At 47.9% G+C, this 20,481-nt stretch overlaps 1 protein-coding gene across 1 annotated transcript in view; it reads right to left on the reverse strand.

Moving 5' to 3' along the window:
• The window catches only part of dclk1a (doublecortin-like kinase 1a), a 240,080-nt gene that overhangs the window by 150,885 nt on the left and 68,714 nt on the right, over positions 1–20,481 (reverse strand). Inside the window, exon 3 of the mRNA XM_065005055.1 lies at positions 3,587–3,686. Coding sequence (XP_064861127.1) covers positions 3,587–3,686 — 100 coding nt within the window. The remainder of the gene's footprint in view (positions 1–3,586; positions 3,687–20,481) is intronic.

Raw genomic sequence — 20,481 nt, forward strand, 5'->3', positions numbered from 1 at the left:
AGAATCAAGACAATGTCAGGTCAGGAGAATGTGAAGTCAGGAGAATGTCAGATCAGGAGAATGTGAAGTCAAGACAATGTCAGGTCAGGAGAATGTGAAGTCAGGACAATGTCAGGTCAGGAGAATGTGAAGTCAGGAGAATGTCAGATCAGGAGAATGTGAAGTCAGGAGAATGTCAGGTCAGGAGAATGTGAAGTCAAGACAATGTCAGGTCAGGAGAATGTGAAGTCAGGACAATGTCAGGTCAGGAGAATGTGAAGTCAGGAGAATGTCAGATCAGGAGAATGTGAAGTCAGGAGAATGTCAGATCAGGAGAAATGGCAGGTCAGGAGAATGTGAAGTCAGGAGAATGTCAGGTCAGGAGAATGTGAAGTCAGGAGAATGTCAGATCAGGAGAAATGGCAGGTCAGGAGAATGTCAGGTCAGGCGAATGTCAGGTCAGGAAAATGTCAGATTAGAAGAATGTCAGGTCAGGAGAATGTCAGGTCAGGCGAATGTCAGGTCAGGAAAATGTCAGATTAGAAGAATGTCAGGTCAATTGAATGTCAGGTCAGGTCAGGAGAATGTAAGGTCAGTTCAGGACAATGTCAGATTAGGAGAATGTCAGGTAAGGTCAGGAGAATGTCAGATCAGGAGAATGTCAGGTCAGGAGAATGTCAGGTAAGGTCAGGAGAATGTCAGATCAGGAGAATGTCAGGTCAGGAGAATGTCAGGTCAAGAAATTGTCAGATCAGGAGAATGTCGGGTCAGGAGAACGTCAGGTCAGGTCAGGAGAACGTCAGGTCAGATCAGGAGAACGTCAGGTCAGGAGAACGTCGGATCAGGAGAACGTCGGGTCAGGAGAACGTCAGGTCAGGTCAGGAGAATGTCAGGTCAGGAGAATGTCAGGTCAGGAGAACGTCAGGTCAGGTCAGGAGAACGTCAGGTCAGGTCAGGAGAACGTCAGGTCAGGAGAATGTCAGGTCAGGAGAACGTCAGGTCAGGAGAATGTCAGGTCAGTAGAACGTCAGGTCAGGTCAGGAGAACGTCAGGTCAGATCAGGAGAACGTCAGGTCAGATCAGGAGAACGTCGGTTCAGGAGAACATCAGGTCAGATCAGGAGAACGTCAAGTCAGGTCAGGAGAAGGTCAGGTCAGGAGAATGTCAGGTCAGGAGAACGTCGGGTCAGGAGAAGGTCAGGTCAGGAGAAGGTCATGTCAGGAGAACGTCGGTCAGGAGAAGGTCAGGTCAGGTCAGGAGAACGTCAGGTCAGATCAGGAGAACGTCAGGTCAGGAGAACGTCGGATCAGGAGAACGTCGGGTCAGGAGAACGTCAGGTCAGGTCAGGAGAACGTCAGGTCAGGAGAATGTCAGGTCAGGAGAACGTCAGGTGAGGTCAGGAGAACGTCAGGTCAGGTCAGGAGAACGTCAGGTCAGGAGAATGTCAGGTCAGGAGAACGTCAGGTCAGGAGAATGTCAGGTCAGGAGAACGTCAGGTCAGGTCAGGAGAACGTCAGGTCAGATCAGGAGAACGTCAGGTCAGATCAGGAGAACGTCGGTTCAGGAGAACATCAGGTCAGGTCAGGAGAACGTCAGGTCAGGTCAGGAGAAGGTCAGGTCAGGAGAATGTCGGGTCAGGAGAACGTCGGGTCAGGAGAAGGTCAGGTCAGGAGAAGGTCATGTCCGGAGAACGTCGGGTCAGGAGAAGGTCGGGTCAGGAGAACGCCGGGTCAGGAGAAGGTCAGGTCAGGAGAAGGTCAGATCAGGAGAATGTCAGGTCAGGAGAATGTCAGGTCAGGAGAACGTCGGGTCAGGAGAAGGTCAGGTCAGGAGAAGGTCATGTCAGGAGAACGTCGGGTCGGGAGAAGGTCAGGTCAGGAGAAGGTCGGGTCAGGAGAACGTCGGGTCAGGAGAACGTCGGGTCAGGAGAAGGTCAGGTCAGGAGAAGGTCGGGTCAGGAGAACGTCGGGTCAGGAGAACGTCGGGTCAGGAGAAGGTCAGGTCAGGAGAATGCTTCACTGTACCGCAGCATTTGAGCCCATGGAGAATAAGCCGAGTGCAGATTTGTGACGTCTATGTTGTCACCATTACTACAGAGAACATAACATGGCTTGTTTCTAGCATTTACATCGATATGACCCAACGTTCTTTTTCGGATTGACGTGCCGCATTTAACACATAAACCACCACATCTTGGGCCGTTAAAGTACTCTGGGAGCCGCTAAAGCAGCTGTGAATGACCAGGGTTGTATCAAGGGGCCTGCTTCCACTGGGCAGCTGTATCAGTGAAGGTATCTAGTAACTAGGCACATTTGTTACCCTCCCAAGAATATTATTTGACCTTTATTTAACTAGGCAAGTCAGTTAAGAACAAATTCTTATTTTCAATGACGGCCTAGGAACAGTGGGTTAACTGCCTGTTCAGGGGCAGAACGACAGATTTGTACCTTGTCAGCTCGGGGATTTGAACTTGCAACCTTTCGATAACTAGTCCAACGCTCTAACCACTAGGCTACCCTGCCGCCCCATATTTCAAGTAGGATAGCAGCCTTCACAAGGAATAACTAATATTGGTTGCCCTCTAGATGTCACTGTTACAGTCTACTCAGTGGGGAGGACAGGAACGCCAACCACACCGGGACACAGTGTCCTCGGCCTTTAAAACCCTGTGTGATTCGGTTCACTTGGCTGAGGCTCTCAGGTGCTCGACAAACGTCATTGTTTTGCAGGCCAGGGGTGTCCGTATATCCTCTCCCCGCTAACCACGTGTTCAGTTGGGTGGCAGGTAGCCTAGTGTTTAGAGTGTTGGGCCAGTAACCGAAAGGTTCATTATGAATCATGAATTATGCCCCTATTTAAGATCACTCTGATGTACCCAATGATTAATGAAAACTTGCTCGGTAGGTTTATGTCCTCATTGTGGTTCTACAGACGTGTTTCCTTACGTCTTATTTACACACTTTATTTGAATATTTATGAAATGCATATTTTATATTTATATTTAGCACTTATTTGTTTTTCCTTCGACTCCAACCTCATTCGATGTGGTTGTTGTCTACATACGGGTGCTAATTTAAAAAATGTAAAAACTCAGAAAAGCTCTGACGAAGGCCGTGAGGCCGATAGGTAAAGCTTATTAAAGATCAGTAATACTATCAAGAGCAGTGTGCGGTTTCCTTTGTCCTTCATATCCATTGTGAATGACAACGCTTTTCCTCTCTCAAAATGCGAAAAATCTTTCCACACCGTGGATAACCACCAAGCTTTGGTGTGATATAGAGCGTCGTCATGCTCTGATCTCATGTCTCCACGTTGTTTTGTGAACAGACGTGAGCACAATGGATGTGGTTGGATGTAGTTTACAAAATGGAAGTTACCTGCCACGGTATATCTCAGAGTTCTGTGCTCAGATCTTTTGCTGCCAGTTGCTCTCTGTTTATCCATTATCCCATATGAGGTCGTGACCCCTAGGTTTGGAAACCACTGATCTAATATGTTTTACGGTAAGGATAATGCTGTACATTTACAGAGAAAAGTTTTACAGTCAAAGAAAGAGACAGGGGCTCTTTCACACACACACACACACACAGGAAGTGAGGTATCTCACCATTCTCCTCCAGCTGGAAGTCGTCTTGGTAACGGTATTTCTCCGGTCCACACGCCACGAAGATGTCCTCGTCCCCGAAGAAGTCCTGGAGACATGTCACCTGGCGGAACACAGAGAGACTGGAGAGTTAGAGATCATATATACACACAGAGAGACTGGAGAGTTAGAGATCATATATACACACAGAGAGACTGGAGAGTTAGAGATCATATATACACACAGAGAGACTGGAGAGTTAGAGATCATATATACACACAGAGAGACTGGAGGGTTAGAGATCATATATACACACAGAGAGACTGGAGGGTTAGAGATCATATATACACACAGAGTGACTGGAGAGTTAGAGATCATATACACACACAGAGAGACTGGAGAGTTAGAGATCATATACACACACAGAGAGACTGGAGGGTTAGAGATCATATATACACACAGAGAGACTGGAGAGTTAGAGATCATATATACACACAGAGAGACTGGCTAGTTAGAGATCATATATACACACAGAGAGACTGGAGAGTTAGAGATCATATATACACACAGAGAGACTGGAGAGTTAGAAATCATATATACACACAGAGAGACTGGAGGGTTAGAGATCATATATACACACAGAGAGACTGGAGAGTTAGAGATCATATATACACACAGAGAGACTGGAGGGTTAGAGATCATATATACACACAGAGAGACTGGAGGGTTAGAGATCATATATACACACAGAGAGACTGGAGGGCGTGACGAGTGTTGAGTGACATGGGAGAATATGGAAAGGTTGAAAACCAGGCGGGCTGCAGCGTTCTGGATAAGTTGCAGGGGTTTGATGGCACAAGCAGGGAGCCCAGCCAACAGCGAGTTGCAGTGAGTCCAGACAGGAGAGATGACAAGAGGCTGGAATGGGACCTGACCAGCTTCCTGTGTAAGGAAAGGTCGTACTCTACAGATTTTGTAGAGCATGAACCTGCAGGAGCCAGTCACTGCTTTGATGTTTGCAGAGAACGACAGGGTGTTGCCCAGGGTCACGACAAGGTTACTTGCACTCTGGGAGGGCGACACTGTGGAGCTGTTGTGATGGAGAGTTCTTTGAGCGGGCAAGCCTTCCCGGGGAAGAAGAGAAGCTTCATCTTGACGTGTGTGTGTGTGTGTGTGTGTGTGTGTGTGTGTGTGTGTGTGTGTGTGTGTATTGTCAGCCATTTGTAATGACACTACTAAAATATTCTAAAATCTCACCCTGTGAATCCATGACTAATGATATGCAACACCTACAGATCTATCCTGATGGTGTCAACATCTGTTCTCTCTAACTACAACAGCTACAGACCTATCCTGATGGTGTCAACATCTGTTCTCTCTAACTACAACAGCTACAGACCTATCCTGATGGTGTCAACATCTGTTCTCTCTAACTACAACAGCTACAGACCTATCCTGATGGTGTCAACATCAGTTGTCTCTAACTACAACACCTACAGACCTATCCTGATGGTGTCAACATCAGTTCTCTCTAACTACAACATCTACATACCTATCCTGATGGTGTCAACATCAGTTCTCTCTAACTACAACACCTACAGACCTATCCTGATGGTGTCAACATCAGTTCTCAATTCAATTCAATTCAATTCAAGGGCTTTATTGGCATGGGAAACATGTGTTAACATTGCCAAAGCAAGTGAGGTAGACAACATAAAAAGTTAATATATAAAGTGAAAAACAACAAAAATTAACAGTAAACATTACACATACAGAAGTTTCAAAACAGTAAAGACATTACAAATGTCATATTATATATATATATACAATGTACAAATAGTTAAAGGACACAAGATAAAATGAATAAGCATAAATATGGGTTGTATTTACAATGGTGTTTGTTCTTCACTGGTTGCCCTTTTCTCGTGGCAACAGGTCACAAATATTGCTGCTGTGATGGCACACTGTGGAATTTCGCCCAAAAGATATGGGAGTTTTTCAAAATTGGATTTGTTTTCGAATTCTTTGTGGATCTGTGTAATCTGGGGGAAATATGTCTCTCTAATATGGTCATACATTGGGCAGGAGGTTAGGAAGTGCAGCTCAGTTTCCACCTCATTTTGTGGGCAGTGAGCACATAGCCTGTCTTCTCTTGAGAGCCATGTCTGCCTACGGCCTTTCTCAATAGCAAGGCTATGCTCACTGAGTCTGTACATAGTCAAAGCTTTCCTTAATTTTGGGTCAGTCACAGTGGTCAGGTATTCTGCCGCTGTGTACTCTCTGTGTAGGGCCAAATAGCATTCTAGTTTGCTCTGTTTTTTTGTTAATTCTTTCCAATGTGTTAAGTAATTATCTTTTTGTTTTCTCATGATTTGGTTGGGTCTAATTGTGCTGTTGTCCTGGGGCTCTGTAGGGTGTGTTTGTGTTTGTGAACAGAGCCCCAGGACCAGCTTGCTTAGGGGACTCTTTTCCAGGTTCATCTCTCTGTAGGTGATGGCTTTGTTATGGAAGGTTTGTGAATCGCTTCCTTTTAGGTGGTTACAGAATTTAACGGCTCTTTTCTGGATTTTGATAATTAGTGGGTATCGGCCTAATTCTGCTCTGCATGCATTATTTGGTGTTTTACGTTGTACACGGAGGATATTTTTGCAGAATTCTGCGTGCAGAGTCTCAATTTGGTGTTTGTCCCATTTTGTGAAGTCTTGGTTGGTGAGCGGACCCCAGACCTCACAACCATAAAGGGCAATGGGCTCTAACTAGTTAACTAGTTAGTTCTCTCTAACTACAACACCTACAGACCTATCCTGATGGTGTCAACATCAGTACTCTCTAACTACAACACCTAGAGACCTATCCTGATGGTGTCAACATCAGTTCTCTCTAACTACAACACCTACAGACCTATCCTGATGGTGTCAACATCAGTTCTCTCTAACTACAACACATACAGATCTATCCTGATGGTGTCAACATCAGTTCTCTCTAACTACAACACCTACAGACCTATCCTGATGGTGTCAACATCAGTTCTCTCTAACTACAACACCTACAGACCTATCCTGATGGTGTCAACATCAGTTATTTCTAACTACAACACCTACAGACCTATCCTGATGGTGTCAACATCAATTCTCTCCAACTACAACACCTACAGACCTATCCTGATGGTGTCAACATCAGTTCTCTCTAACTACAACACCTACAGACCTATCCTGATGGTGTCAACATCAGTTCTCTCTAACTACAACACATACAGATCTATCCTGATGGTATCAACATCAGTTCTCTCTAACTACAACACCTACAGACCTATCCTGATGGTGTCAACATCAGTTCTCTCTAACTACAACACCTACAGACCTATCCTGATGGTGTCAACATCAGTTCTCTCTAACCACAACACCTACAGACCTATCCTGATGGTGTCAACATCAGTTCTCTCTAACTACAACACCTACAGACCTATCCTGATGGTGTCAACATCAGTTCGCTCTAACTACAACACCTACAGACCTATCCTGATGGTGTCAACATCAGTTCGCTCTAACTACAACACCTACAGACCTATCCTGATGGTGTCAACATCAGTTATCTCTAACTACAACACCTACAGACCTATCCTGATGGTGTCAACATCAGTTATTTCTAACTACAACACCTACAGACCTATCCTGATGGTGTCAACATCAATTCTCTCCAACTACAACACCTACAGACCTATCCTGATGGTGTCAACATCAGTTCTCTCTAACTACAACACCTACAGACCTATCCTGATGGTGTCAACATCAGTTCTCTCTAACTACAACACCTACAGACCTATCCTGATGGTGTCAACATCAGTTCTCTAACTACAACACCTACAGACCTATCCTGATGGTGTCAACATCAGTTCTCTCTAACTACAACACCTACAGACCTATCCTGATGGTGTCAACATCAGTTCCCTCTAACTACAACACCTACAGACCTATCCTGATGGTGTCAACATCAGTTCTCTCTAACTACAACACCTACAGACCTATCCTGATGGTGTCAACATCAGTTCTCTCTAACTACAACACCTACAGACCTATCCTGATGGTGTCAACATCAGTTCTCTCTAACTACAACACCTACAGACCTATCCTGATGGTGTCAACATCAGTTCTCTCTAACTACAACACCTACAGACCTATCATGATGGTGTCAACATCAGTTCTCTCTAACTACAACACCTACAGACCTATCCTGATGGTGTCAACATCAGTTCTCTCTAACTACAACACCTACAGACCTATCCTGATGGTGTCAACATCAGTTCTCTCTAACTACAACACCTACAGACATATCCTGATGGTGTCAACATCAGTTCTCTCTAACTACAACACCTACAGACCTATCCTGATGGTGTCAACATCAGTTCTCTCTAACTACAACACCTACAGACCTATCCTGATGGTGTCAACATCAGTTCGCTCTAACTACAACACCTACAGACCTATCCTGATGGTGTCAACATCAGTTCTCTCTAACTACAACACCTACAGACCTATCCTGATGGTGTCAACATCAGTTCGCTCTAACTACAACACCTACAGACCTATCCTGATGGTGTCAACACCAGTTCTCTCTAACTACAACAGATACAGATCTATCTTAATTAACAGTACAACACATACAGGCTAATCTTTATGATACCAGCCATTCCTAATGATAATAACACTGTGTAATGATCTCAAATCTCACTCATGGACAGGACTAATGATATGGAACACCTATAGGCCTATCCTGATGGTGTCAACATCAGTTCTCTATCTATTTCTAATGATGGACAGGACATGTGTCTAATGAAATGGACCACCTAAAGGCCTATTCTGATTCGTTAACACTCCCCCCCATGTGGAAACATATATCCCTGTGGCAGGGATTCCAGTTTCGAATCCTGCCCTAAGCATGCTCTCCATTAAAAACAACACACACACACACACACACACACACAAATTAGAAATCTACTGTTTATGAGTTTCCACACAATTAATGGCTTGGAATACATTTTGATTCCATTATCAGCTAATCACTAACTGCGTTTGTTACCATGTTGGAGGTGGAAATGTACAGTAAATACTACTCGGATGCATTCATGTGATTTGAACTAGATGAGAAATGAAGATCGGTTAATGGCCAACAAGCTGTGTCAACCATAAACTAAAAGTACAGCTATCATGCTTGTAAACAAACTGTGGAGTTTAAAAAATGACATTAATATGAAAATGTCTGTGCTAACTAGTGACAACTCGTCACTTGGCTGCAGTTGCCATGGAACAAATTAAAATAAGGGGCGGAACTCGTGTTTTTTTGCACCTCCCCCTTTTTCCCTCCCAGCAAATTATAATCATCCGTTGGATCATTTGTCGAATTGCATTTATTTGTTGAGCTAGTCTGCATTAAAATATATATATATATATATATACACAACCATTTTATGCATGGTCAAATTGCGTGATATGATTGTATTTCAGAACCACCCCTCCCCCGTCGCCCCGAGATGAATGGTTTTTGACTTTTTAGGTGAATTCGTTTTGCGTGGCCCGGTTATGCAGGGTTTGCTCATTTTTCAATTGACCCTAAAGAGAAATCTACACCCAACATGCAAAACGAACTCTCCCATTGCTTTAAAACACGCTCCAAACAGTTCAATAGTTAAGACTATCCATACTACCGTAGTTTATATTCTTTATATTTATATCGCGGATTCGTGTCTGCAATTTACATAATGCATTGATTATATAGAGCCAGCTAGCTTACTGAAATGATAACAGAGAGAACAAAGAATATAGCAGCTATTTGATCATGTCCGTCGTGATTTCACTTGAATTGTCAAACGAAAAAAAGCCAGACAAACGTCAACCCTGAACATGTCAACAGCTCGTATAGACACGGTTTTAGCTAAGACATGACTTGACTGGTAGTCTTTCTGAAATAATTATGTTCACCTGACATGCAGTATGCCTTTCTTAACTAAAATGGTGCTCATATCACGTTCATTAGCTGGCCAAGGTTAGCATGCTATCTATCTAGTTAGACTTGACAACTACAGCAGCGTTACTCGTTATTTCTCCACTCCAAGTGGACATCACCACGATGTTCCCACCCCTCAATTCCTGAATATGTATTCGCATCGAGCTAGAACCTAAATGAGAATATTCTCTCTAGGACAGGAATTAGAAGCGACAACGTCCTCTGAGGTGGCCTTTAAGGTTAGGGACGTCCCTAGGATCCCAGATTGCACTCGCCGTGCCAGAGGCGCAGTTGTGACTCTCTTAGAGGGAGCGTGTCTGTAGCACGGTACATCCCCCACAGCCGGGGTAATGTGATGGGTTTGTGACTGTTGAGTAATCGCAGCATTGGCCAATTCAATGAAAACTTCGGCTTTGCTATGCTGATATATAGCCGGTACTACCTGCTTGCTGAAATGGGTGCAAGAGGGACATTTCTAACGTTTTAACTTCTTTTAACGAGGTGCTGAAACCCCTTATTCTCAACCACCGAGGAGGTGTGGATAGCCGATACAAACCAAAGACTGTAAAAATTATAAACACCTATCGCTCTTGTAATTTATTTGGCCAGGTCAACATCAGCTGCCAGGGGCTGCTTGAACGCAGAGGTTGTGTTGTTGTATCTTTGTATTTCTGTCTTGCTTTGGTATTCTGGGGTGATGCCCGAGTAAATGTGTCAACATATTTGAGGTGTTGGCAGCTGCATAGGCTATCCTCTTTGAGCGCGGCGACATATGTTAACGTTTTATCCCACAACTCTCTGTACCGTCGCCGTTGTAATCTACTGGGAAGCCTAAATGTTCCCAAACCGGAGATTTAAATGACGCTGGAGGATCCTCCTGGTTTATCGACCCCATCTCTCGTCATCATACAGAACTAGTTTCCGGCTGCGTCTCACAAAAGGACAGTTTGAAATACCCCAGTTAGAAGTTGTTTTATAACGCGCGTACAGGCTCTAGTTGTTTGAACGGAAAAGCCAGGAATTGTTTTAGTTTTTTTTGCACAGATTTACTCAAGATGCATACAACGCAGTGTAGGCATAGCCTATAGGCCTAGTGTTTATTATATATTGTAGCGACCCGCACAGACAGCTGTGTGTTATGTGCTAGGCTAGGAGGTGGTTGTGTTGTACTGACCAGTACCCGGTGTTCGCGGGGTCCGACATGTCAATCAACCTGCTATCTGCCAATCACGGGAATGCCTGGAATGTTCTGATGCCGGGCATCCTGGTGGTTGGCGGAGTGGCGTGGAGGGGGGTTGGGCATTGGAAGTTAAGACCAGGTTCAGCCTTTGTTCTCTCTCTCTTACGTCTGGGCTTCACAAGAGAAGGTCACGATTGGCTTGTGGGTTATCTGTCATCTATTTGGCGTGTGCTACGGCCCAAACAGTAGCCTGTGTTGGTTCAATAAACCGTCAATTCGCAAACTCAAGCCTCTGTCTGGACAATTGTTCATTTATGATCTAGTCAGGTCATTACATTGGTGTCAGAAGTAAAAACGTTGATACAAGTTAGCCAGCTAGCTAGCTGACTTATGTGGCTAGCTACCGTAGGTGAGAACGGGGATTGAAAATGCTTCGAGGGAATCCGAAAGTGAAGGTGGAGGTAGGGGACGATTATGGCCAAGGAGGTGCGTGTGAATGGACGTCGGGGGTTCTGTCTGAGGAGATCGCCAGGGCGTCGGAGCGCAGAGGCCGCTTGAGGGAGGACGTTAGAGTGATGGCCGCTGAAGCGGGCATGAGTGCTTCGTCGAGTGTATTTCCGCGCGCGGATTCTGGTGGGCGGACCGAAGTGGCGACGCCGACGCGGGCGTGACGAGGAATCTGGGGCTCAGGATGTAAACAAACATGGCGGCGCCCAGTTCCCGGCTGCGTCCGTATCTGTTAAGACCCCGAAGTATTCCGGTAAGGCGGATTGGGAAGCTTTTCATGCTCAGTTTGAACTGTTAGCTCATTTTAGGGGGTGGTCGGATGAAGAAAGGGCACTGCAGTTGGCTTTATGCCTCACGGATGAAGCTCTGGCCTGTTTGATATTGATTAGCCCCGAGGACAGGCATGATTATGGTGCTCTAGTGGGAGCACTGAGGAGGCGCTATGGACAGTGTGTACAGCCCGGGCTACTGCGCTCCGAACTGAGGAATAGACGCAGGCAGCCTGGAGAGCCTCTACGGGTGCTAGCTAATGACATTGAGAGCCTCTTTCGGCGGGCATATGCTCACATGCCCCCCTCCGTGCAGAGCGAGCTAGCACGGGACCAATTCATACAGGCGCTCTCCCCTACGGAGCTGCGCATACAGACCCAGCTGGCTCATCCTGAGTCATTGCAGACAGCCTTGGAGATGGCTTTGGAGAGGGAGCTGGTGTGGGCTGGGGCTTCAGCTGGGGCTTTGGTGGGGGTGCAGGGAGACACACCCTCTGTGCGAGCTGGGGGGGCAGAGCAGCCCGGAGCCGGAAAAGCCTGCTTGGGTGGCCGAAATGACAGAACTCATTCGGGCTGTGTCGCTACAGGCGGCACGAAACACAAGCCCTGGTCCCAGGGTCTGCTGGGGTTGTGGCCAGCCAGGCCATCTGCGCCGAGATTGCCCCATGTCCCCCAGAGCTCAGGGAAACGGCTCGGGGTCCGCATAGACCGGGTAGTGCGGACCCCTGGCTTTCTATCCCAACCACCATCATCTTCAGGAGGAGCCCACCGGCACAGACGGGGAAGCAAGGCTCCACTTCCCCCAGAAGCAGACGAGGGCAAGCGGATGGATCCTGTTGTTGTGGTGGGCCGGACCTGTGTTGGGGACTTTTGTCATGTCCCTGTCACTGTGGAGGGGGTGCCCTGCTCCGCCCTGGTGGACACTGGGTCCACAGTAACCCTGGTGAGGCCAGATATTGTGCCAGGTTGGACTCAGTGTGAGCCTACAACTGTGCAGCTCCGCACAGTCACAGGTGAGCTGGCACCCATGAAAGGGAAGGGAATAATGACTCTGACAGTAGGGGGCAGGACTGTGCGTCATCCTGTGTGGGTGGCGGCTGTGCAGGACCCTTGTATCCTGGGGTTGGACTTTCTTAGGAGCACAGGCTGCCAGTTAGACCTAAATAGGGGCACACTGAGCTTCCAGGGAGGGACGGAAGTCACCATGGCCCCCCCTAATGTCACTTTCACTCAACCCAACAAACCCTTTACTCCAACAGTTAAAGCAGCAGAGACTCATGGCTGCGCCCTCCCCCACAGCTGTGTGTGACTTTTCCCCAGTCCCCCTGTCACCTACGGCGGTGTGTTACATTCCCCAGCTACCTCCATGACACAGCCCTCTGTGAGCCCGGGCCGCACCCCCCAGCCCAGCTACCCCAGACGGGAGAGGAGAGGACACTGTCTGCAGTGAGGGAGATATGGGGAGGAACTGTGTTGGTCTTGACCCCGAGCAGCAGGAACGGCTGTGGCAGTTGCTGTTTGAATTCAGAGACAGCTTTGCGTTGAGTGAGGAAGAGGTGGGTCAGACCCATCTGGTGCAGCATGAGATCGACACAGGTGATGCTCGACCCATCAAGATGCGTCCCCGCCGTATCCCGCTGGCACGCCAGGAGGCGGCAGACAAGGCTGTGTTGGAGATGCAGCGGGCAGACTTCATTGAGCCCTCAGACAGCCCTGGGCGGCGCCAGTCGTCATGGTTCCGAAGAAGGGGGCAAGCTGAGGTTCTGTGCGGACTACAGGCGGCTGAATGAGGTAACCAGGAAGGACTCATACCCCATACCACGTATCGATGAGTCGCTGGACCTGGTTAGGGGTCCTCCTGGTTCTCCTCACTAGACCTCCGCAGCGGCTACTGGCAGGTGCCCCTCTCCCCAGAGGCCAGAGCCAAAACTGCGTTCTCCACTAACAGAGGACACTGGCAGTTCAAGGTCCTGTGCTTTGGCCTGTGCAACGCTCCAGCTACTTTTGAGCATTTGATGGACAGGGTGCTGGATGGCATCCCCCGACAGCAGTGTCTGGTATACCTCGATGACATCCTGGCCCATGGCAGCTCCTTCCAGTCAGCCCTGGGGGCGCTACGGCGTGTGCTGGAGAGGGTGGCTGCCGCAGGTCTGAAGCTCCACCCCGAGAAGTGCCACTTCACGAGGAGAGAGGTGTCCTTCTTGGGCCACCGAGTGGGGAAGGAGGGGATCAGCACCATGGAGGACAAGGTAGGGGCTGTCAGAGACTGGCCCACCCCCACCGACCAGCGTCAGCTGAAGAGCTTCCTGGGCCTGGCCTCGTACTACAGGAGGTTTGTACGGGGCTTCTCAACGTTGCTGCTCCACTGAACCGCCTGCTGCCGAAGGACAAGGCTTTCACTTGGACAGTGGAGTGTGAGGAGGCGTTCAACACCCTCAAATGTGCACTGATCGAGGCCCCCGTGCTCGCCCCCCCTGACCTCACCTTGCCCTTTATCCTGGACACAGACGCGAGCAATGTGGGCATGGGTGGGGTGCTGGCCCAGGTGGGGCCAGAGGGGGAGAGAGTGGTGGCGTACTTCAGCAAAACATTTGACAAACATGAGCGCCGCTACTGTGTCACCCGGCGGGAGCTCTTGGCTGTTGTGGCTTCCGTCAAACACTTCAAGTACTACCTGGGTGGTCTGCCCTTTACTGTAAGGACTGACCACTCTGCTCTCCAGTGGCTCATGTCTTTCAGAGAGCCAGAGGGGCAGGTGGCACGCTGGTTGGAGGAGCTTCAGCCGTATGACTTCACGGTGGTGCACAGGGCAGGGGCACGCCACTCCAACGCCAACGCCATGTCCCGTCGGCCCTGTACTGCAGACGGCTGCCGCCACTGTGAACGGAGAGAGGGACGGGAGAGAGAGCTGCGGGCAGAGGGGGTGTCTGTGCCACAGTGTGTCGGGCGAGCGGGCCTGTCTGCTGTGAGCTGCAGACTGTCGACGTGGCTGAATGGCGGCAGCAGCAGGGACGGGACACAGACCTACAGCCAGTGCTACAGTGGGTAGAGGCGCAGGTGAGGCCACCATGGGAAGAGGTGACAGCGCTCTCACTCGCGACCAAAGGGTTGTGGTCGAAGTTTGAGAGACTGCGGCTGGCTGATGGCGTGCTACAGCGGGCATGGAAGGAGTCAGCTACGGGAGAGGAGAGGTGGCAGGTGGTGGTCCCAAAAGCATTGCGGGAGGCTGTGCTCCAGAGTACTCATGGGGGGGTGGGGACTGGACACTTTGGGGTCACAAAAACACTGCGCCGTCTCCATCAGGGCTTCTACTGGGGGCAGCACAAGAGGGATGTGGAGGACTTTTGTCGCCGCTGTGACAACTGCACAGCGAGAAAGGGCCCCCCAGGCCGCTCTCATGCTCAGCTCCAACAGTTCCCAGTGGGGGCTCCCATGGAGAGGGTGGGAGTGGATGTAGTTGGGCCGTTCCCCACCACAGACAGTGGAAACCGCTGGGTGCTCACGGCCATGGACTATTTCACAAAATGGCCCGAGGCCTATGCTCTGCCTGACCAGGAGGCAGAGACCATCGTCGACGCCCTGACAGCGGGGATGTTCAGCAGGTTTGGAGCTGCAGAGTCCATCCACAGCGACCAAGGCAGAAACTTTGAGTCCCGTGTGTTCGCCACCATGTGTGAGAGGCTGGGTATGCACAAGACCCGCACTACTCCTCTCCATCCTCAAAGTGATGGCCTTGTGGAGCGCTTCAACAAAACGCTTGGACAGCAGCTGGCCATCGTCTCTTCCAAACACCAGCGTGACTGGGACAAGCACCTGCCTATGGTCCTCATGGCATGCCGCTCCGCTGTCCAAGACTCCACCTCCTGCACGCCTGCCCTCCTCATGCTGGGGAGAGAGATCCGCACCCCTGCGGAGATGGCGTTTGGTCGGCCCCTGGATAGCCCTCATGTTCCTCCGGGGCCGGAGTATGCCCGGAGACTCCAGGACCGCCTGGAGACAGCCCACACCTTCGCCAGAGAGCAGCTGGTGAATGCAGGTGTGAGGCAGAAAAGGAACTATGACGTGCACACCCGGGGAAGGCACTTTGTGGCTGGGGAGCTGGTCTGGGTCTACAGCCCCTAAGGAAAAAAAGGCAGATGCCCCAAGTTGGACAGTCACTGGGTGGGACCCTGCAGTGTCCTGGAGAGGGTAGGGGAGGTTGTGTACCGGGTGCAGCTTCCTCCCAGGGGAGAAAGGTGGCACTGCACCGGGACAGGTTAGCCCCATACAGAGGGGCCTCTTCTCCCCAAACCCCAGGAACCCCACAATTCCCCTCTCTGGCAATGACATTCTCCAGGCACCCACCCTCAGGTGCCGCAGACAAGGCTCCAGACAGCCCACTCCCCTGTCTCCCCCTGTGTCACCGCGTGGTTCCCCAGAACCACGGACTGTATTACCCCGTTCCCGCTTCCTTGTCCCCCATATCCCTGCCTTCATCCCCTGGTTCCCAGAGGGGCACTCTGCGACCATCACGGCCACGCAGGCAAAGGAGACAGCCGGGTCGCTTCAGAGACTTTGTTTGTTCCCTCGGGGACGAGGGACTTTGTGGTGGGGGGGCTGTGTAGCGACCCGCACAGACAGCTGTGTGTTATGTGCTAGGCTAGGAGGTGGTTGTGTTGTACTGACCAGTACCCGGTGTTCGCGGGGTCCGACATGTCAATCAACCTGCTATCTGCCAATCACGGGAATGCCTGGAATGTTCTGATGCCGGGCATCCTGGTGGTTGGCGGAGTGGCGTGGAGGGGGGTTGGGCATTGGAAGTTAAGACCAGGTTCAGCCTTTGTTCTCTCTCTCTTACGTCTGGGCTTCACAAGAGAAGGTCACGATTGGCTTGTGGGTTATCTGTCATCTATTTGGCGTGTGCTACGGCCCAAACAGTAGCCTGTGTTGGTTCAATAAACCGTCAATTCGCAAACTCAAGCCTCTGTCTGGACAATTGTTCATTTATGATCTAGTCAGGTCATTACAATATTATGTATTCAGTGCGGACCGAACAAGGTCCCGTACCGAACAGTTCGGCACAAATATATGTACCGTTACAACCCCTAATAAAAGGAATGATGGGAAATTGCTTTGGAGTACTTTCATATAAATTATGGACAGAAAGACGAGTTCAACTCCATCTTCCACTGAATGAGAAGGCTCGTTTATCACAAAACCTTCTGATTTTGCCAAATTACTTTAATGACTATTTCATTGGCAAAGTGGGAAAACTCAGACATGAAATGTCAACAAGCAGTGGACCATCATATTCATGTATAAACAACCTTAATAAGGAAGTTTAGTCATGTTCCATTCTGTAATGTTAGTGTGGGTGAGGGGGGGGGGGACTTATTGTTGTCCATCAATAATGAGAAACCACCTGGTATTGATTGACAACCTAGATGAAAAGCTACTGAGGCTCTGTAATGTTAGTGTGGGTGAGGGGGGGAGGGAGACTTATTGTTGTCCATCAATAATGAGAAACCACCTGGTATTGATTGACAACCTAGATGAAAAGCTACTGAGGCTCTGTAATGTTAGTGTGGGTGAGGGGGGGGGGGGGACTTATTGTTGTCCATCAATAATGAGAAACCACCTGGTATTGATTGACAACCTAGATGAAAAGCTACTGAGGCATCCTGAACATTTTTGCCACTCCTGTGTGACATATCTTAATCTGAGCCTAGAGAAAAGTGTTTGTCCTCAGACCTGGAGGATTTGTCCTCAGACCCAGAGGATTTGTCCTCAGACCCGTAGGATTTGTCCTCAGACCCAGAGGATTTGTCCTCAGACCCGGAAGACTTGTCCTCAGACCCGGAGGATTTGTCCTCAGACCCGGAGGATTTGTCCTCAGACCTGGAGGATTTGTCCTCAGACCCAGAGGATTTGTCCTCAGACCCGGAGGGGAAACTAAAGTCATTCCGCTACCCAAGAATGGTAAAGAGGCTTTTACTGGTTCTAACAGCCGACTAATCAGCTTCCTGCCGACTCTTAGCAAACCTTTGGAAAATATTGTGTATGACCAGATACAATGCTGTTTCTCTGTAAACAAATGAACAACTGACTTTCAGCATGCTTATAGAGAAGGTACAACCCTGACACAAATCACTGATGATTTGTTGAAAGAAATTGCAAAGAAGATTGTGGGAGCTGTACTGTTAGATTTCAGTGCAGCCTTTGATATTATTGACAATAACCTATTGTTGAGAAAACATACTGTAGGTGTTATGACTTTAAAACCTCAGCCACACCGTAGTTTCACAGCTATCTATCTAATAGAACACAGAGCGTTGTCTTTAAAGGAAGCTTCTCTATGGTCAAACATGTAAAGTGTGGTGTACCGCAGGGCAGCTCTCTAGGCCTTCTACTCTTTTCTGTTTTTACTAATAACCTGCCACTAGTATTACACAAAGCCTGTGTGTCTATGTGTGCTGATGATTCAACACTGTACATTATACATGTCAGCAACCACAGCTAGTGAAATCACTGCAACCCTAAACAGAGAGTTGCAGTCTGTTTTGGAATCGGGTGGCCAGTAATAAACTGGCCCTGAACATCTCGAAAACTAAGAACATTCTTTTTGCAACAAATCATTCCCTAAATTCTAGACCTCAGCTGAATCTGATCATGAATAATGTGGCTGTTGAGTAAGTTGAAGAGACTAAATTACATGGTGTTACATTGGATTGTAAACTATCAGGGTCAAAACATATATATTCAATGGTTGTAAAGATGGGGAGAGGTCTGGCCGTAATACAGAGACTCTGCTTTTTTGACACCACACTCCACAAAGCAAGCCCTACAGGCTCTAGTTTAGTTTTATCATTATTGTCCAGTCGTGTGGTGCAAGGAAAGACCTAGTTAAGCTGCTACTGGCCCAGAACAGAGCGGCACGCTTGGCTCTTCGCTGTTATCAGAGGGCTAACATCAATACTATGCATGCCAATCTCCCTTGGCTAAAAGTAAAGGAGAGCCTGACTGTGTCGCTTCTTGTTTTTAGACTGAAGAAAAATATAAATGCAACCTGCAACAATTTGAAAAATTTCACGGAGTTACAGTTCATATAAGGAAATCAGTCAATTGAAATAAATTAACTAGGCCCTAATCTATGTTTCTCAAATGACTGAGCAGGGGCGCAGCCATGGGTGGGCATAGGCCCACCCACTTGGGAGTCAGTTCCACCCACTGGGGAGCCAAGCCCAGTCAATCAGAATTAGTTTTTTTTTCCCACAAAAAGGGCTTTATTACAGACAGAAATACTCATTTTTGTGTGTAACCGATGTGAAATGGCTAGCTAGTTAGCGGTGGTGCGCGCTAATAGCGTTTCAATCGGTGACGTCACTCGCTTTGAGACCTTGAAGTAGTGGTTCCCCCTTGCTCTGCAAGGGCCGCGGCTTTTGTGGCGCGATGGGTAACGATGCTTGGTGGGTGTCAGTTGTCGATGTGTGCAGAGGGTCCCTGGTTTGAGCCCAGGTAGGGGCGAGGAGAGGGGCGGAAGCTATACTATTACATTGGTGCCGTGACCATGTGCATATGGGTCATTTCTGAAATACTTTCTTCCAGCTCATGAAACATGGGACTAACACTTTACATGTGGCGTTAAAATTTTTGTTCAGTGTATAAGAAACATTAATGTGTTGAAATTTCAAATCATTTTGCAGAGTCAACTTACACACAGCACTTACCCCACCAGGCATGCCACCAGACATACCACCAGGGGTCTTTTCACAGTCACCGAAACAAGAACGAATTCAAGGAAACATACAGTTTTATACAAAGTGATTGCATGGAACTCCTATCCATCTCATACTGTGTAAGTGAAAGCAGAGAAAAAAACATGGCGACTTTCTCCCATGTGACCTACTATTTGTGTGTACTGATAGATGCTTACTTATACCCTATTCCCTATACTCTATTCCCTATACTCTATTCCCTATACCCTATTCCCTATACCCTATTCCCTATACTCTATTCCCTATACCCTATTCCCTATACCCTATTCCCTATACCCTATTCCCTATACTCTATTCCCTATACTCTATTCCCTATACTCTATTCCCTATACTCTATTCCCTATACCCTATTCCCTATACTCTATTCCCTATACTCTATTCCCTATACTCTATTCCCTATACCCTATTCCCTATACTCTATTCCCTATACTCTATTCCCTATACTCTATTCCCTATTCCCTATTCCCTATACTCTATTCCCTATACTCTATTCCCTATACTCTATTCCCTATACTCTATTCCCTATTCCCTATACTCTATTCCCTATACTCTATTCCCTATTCCCTATACTCTATTCCCTATACCCTATTCCCTATACTCTATTCCCTATACTCTATTCCCTATACTCTATTCCCTATTCCCTATACTCTATTCCCTATACTCTATTCCCTATTCCCTATACTCTATTCCCTATACTCTATTCCCTATACTCTATTCCCTATACTCTATTCCCTATACTCTATACTCTATTCCCTATTCCCTATACTCTATTCCCTATTCCCTATACTCTATACTCTATTCCCTATTCCCTATACTCTATTCCCTATTCCCTATACTCTATACTCTATTCCCTATTCCCTATACTCTATTCCCTATTCCCTATACTCTATTCCCTATTCCCTATACTCTATACTCTATTCCCTATTCCCTATACTCTATTCCCTATACTCTATTCCCTATTCCCTATACTCTATTCCCTATTCCCTATACTCTATTCCCTATTCCCTATACTCTATACTCTATTCCCTATTCCCTATACTCTATTCCCTATTCCCTATACTCTATTCCCTATAATATATGGATATACATGTAATATAAATGTACATTTATTTAACTAGGCAAGTCAGTTAAGAACAAATTCTTATTTTCAATGACGGCCTACCGGGGAACAGTGGGTTAAACTGCCTGTTCAGGGGCAGAACGACAGAT

The sequence above is a fragment of the Oncorhynchus nerka genome, linkage group LG19, assembly GCF_034236695.1.
Source record: "Oncorhynchus nerka isolate Pitt River linkage group LG19, Oner_Uvic_2.0, whole genome shotgun sequence".
Classification (NCBI taxonomy): domain Eukaryota; kingdom Metazoa; phylum Chordata; class Actinopteri; order Salmoniformes; family Salmonidae; genus Oncorhynchus; species Oncorhynchus nerka.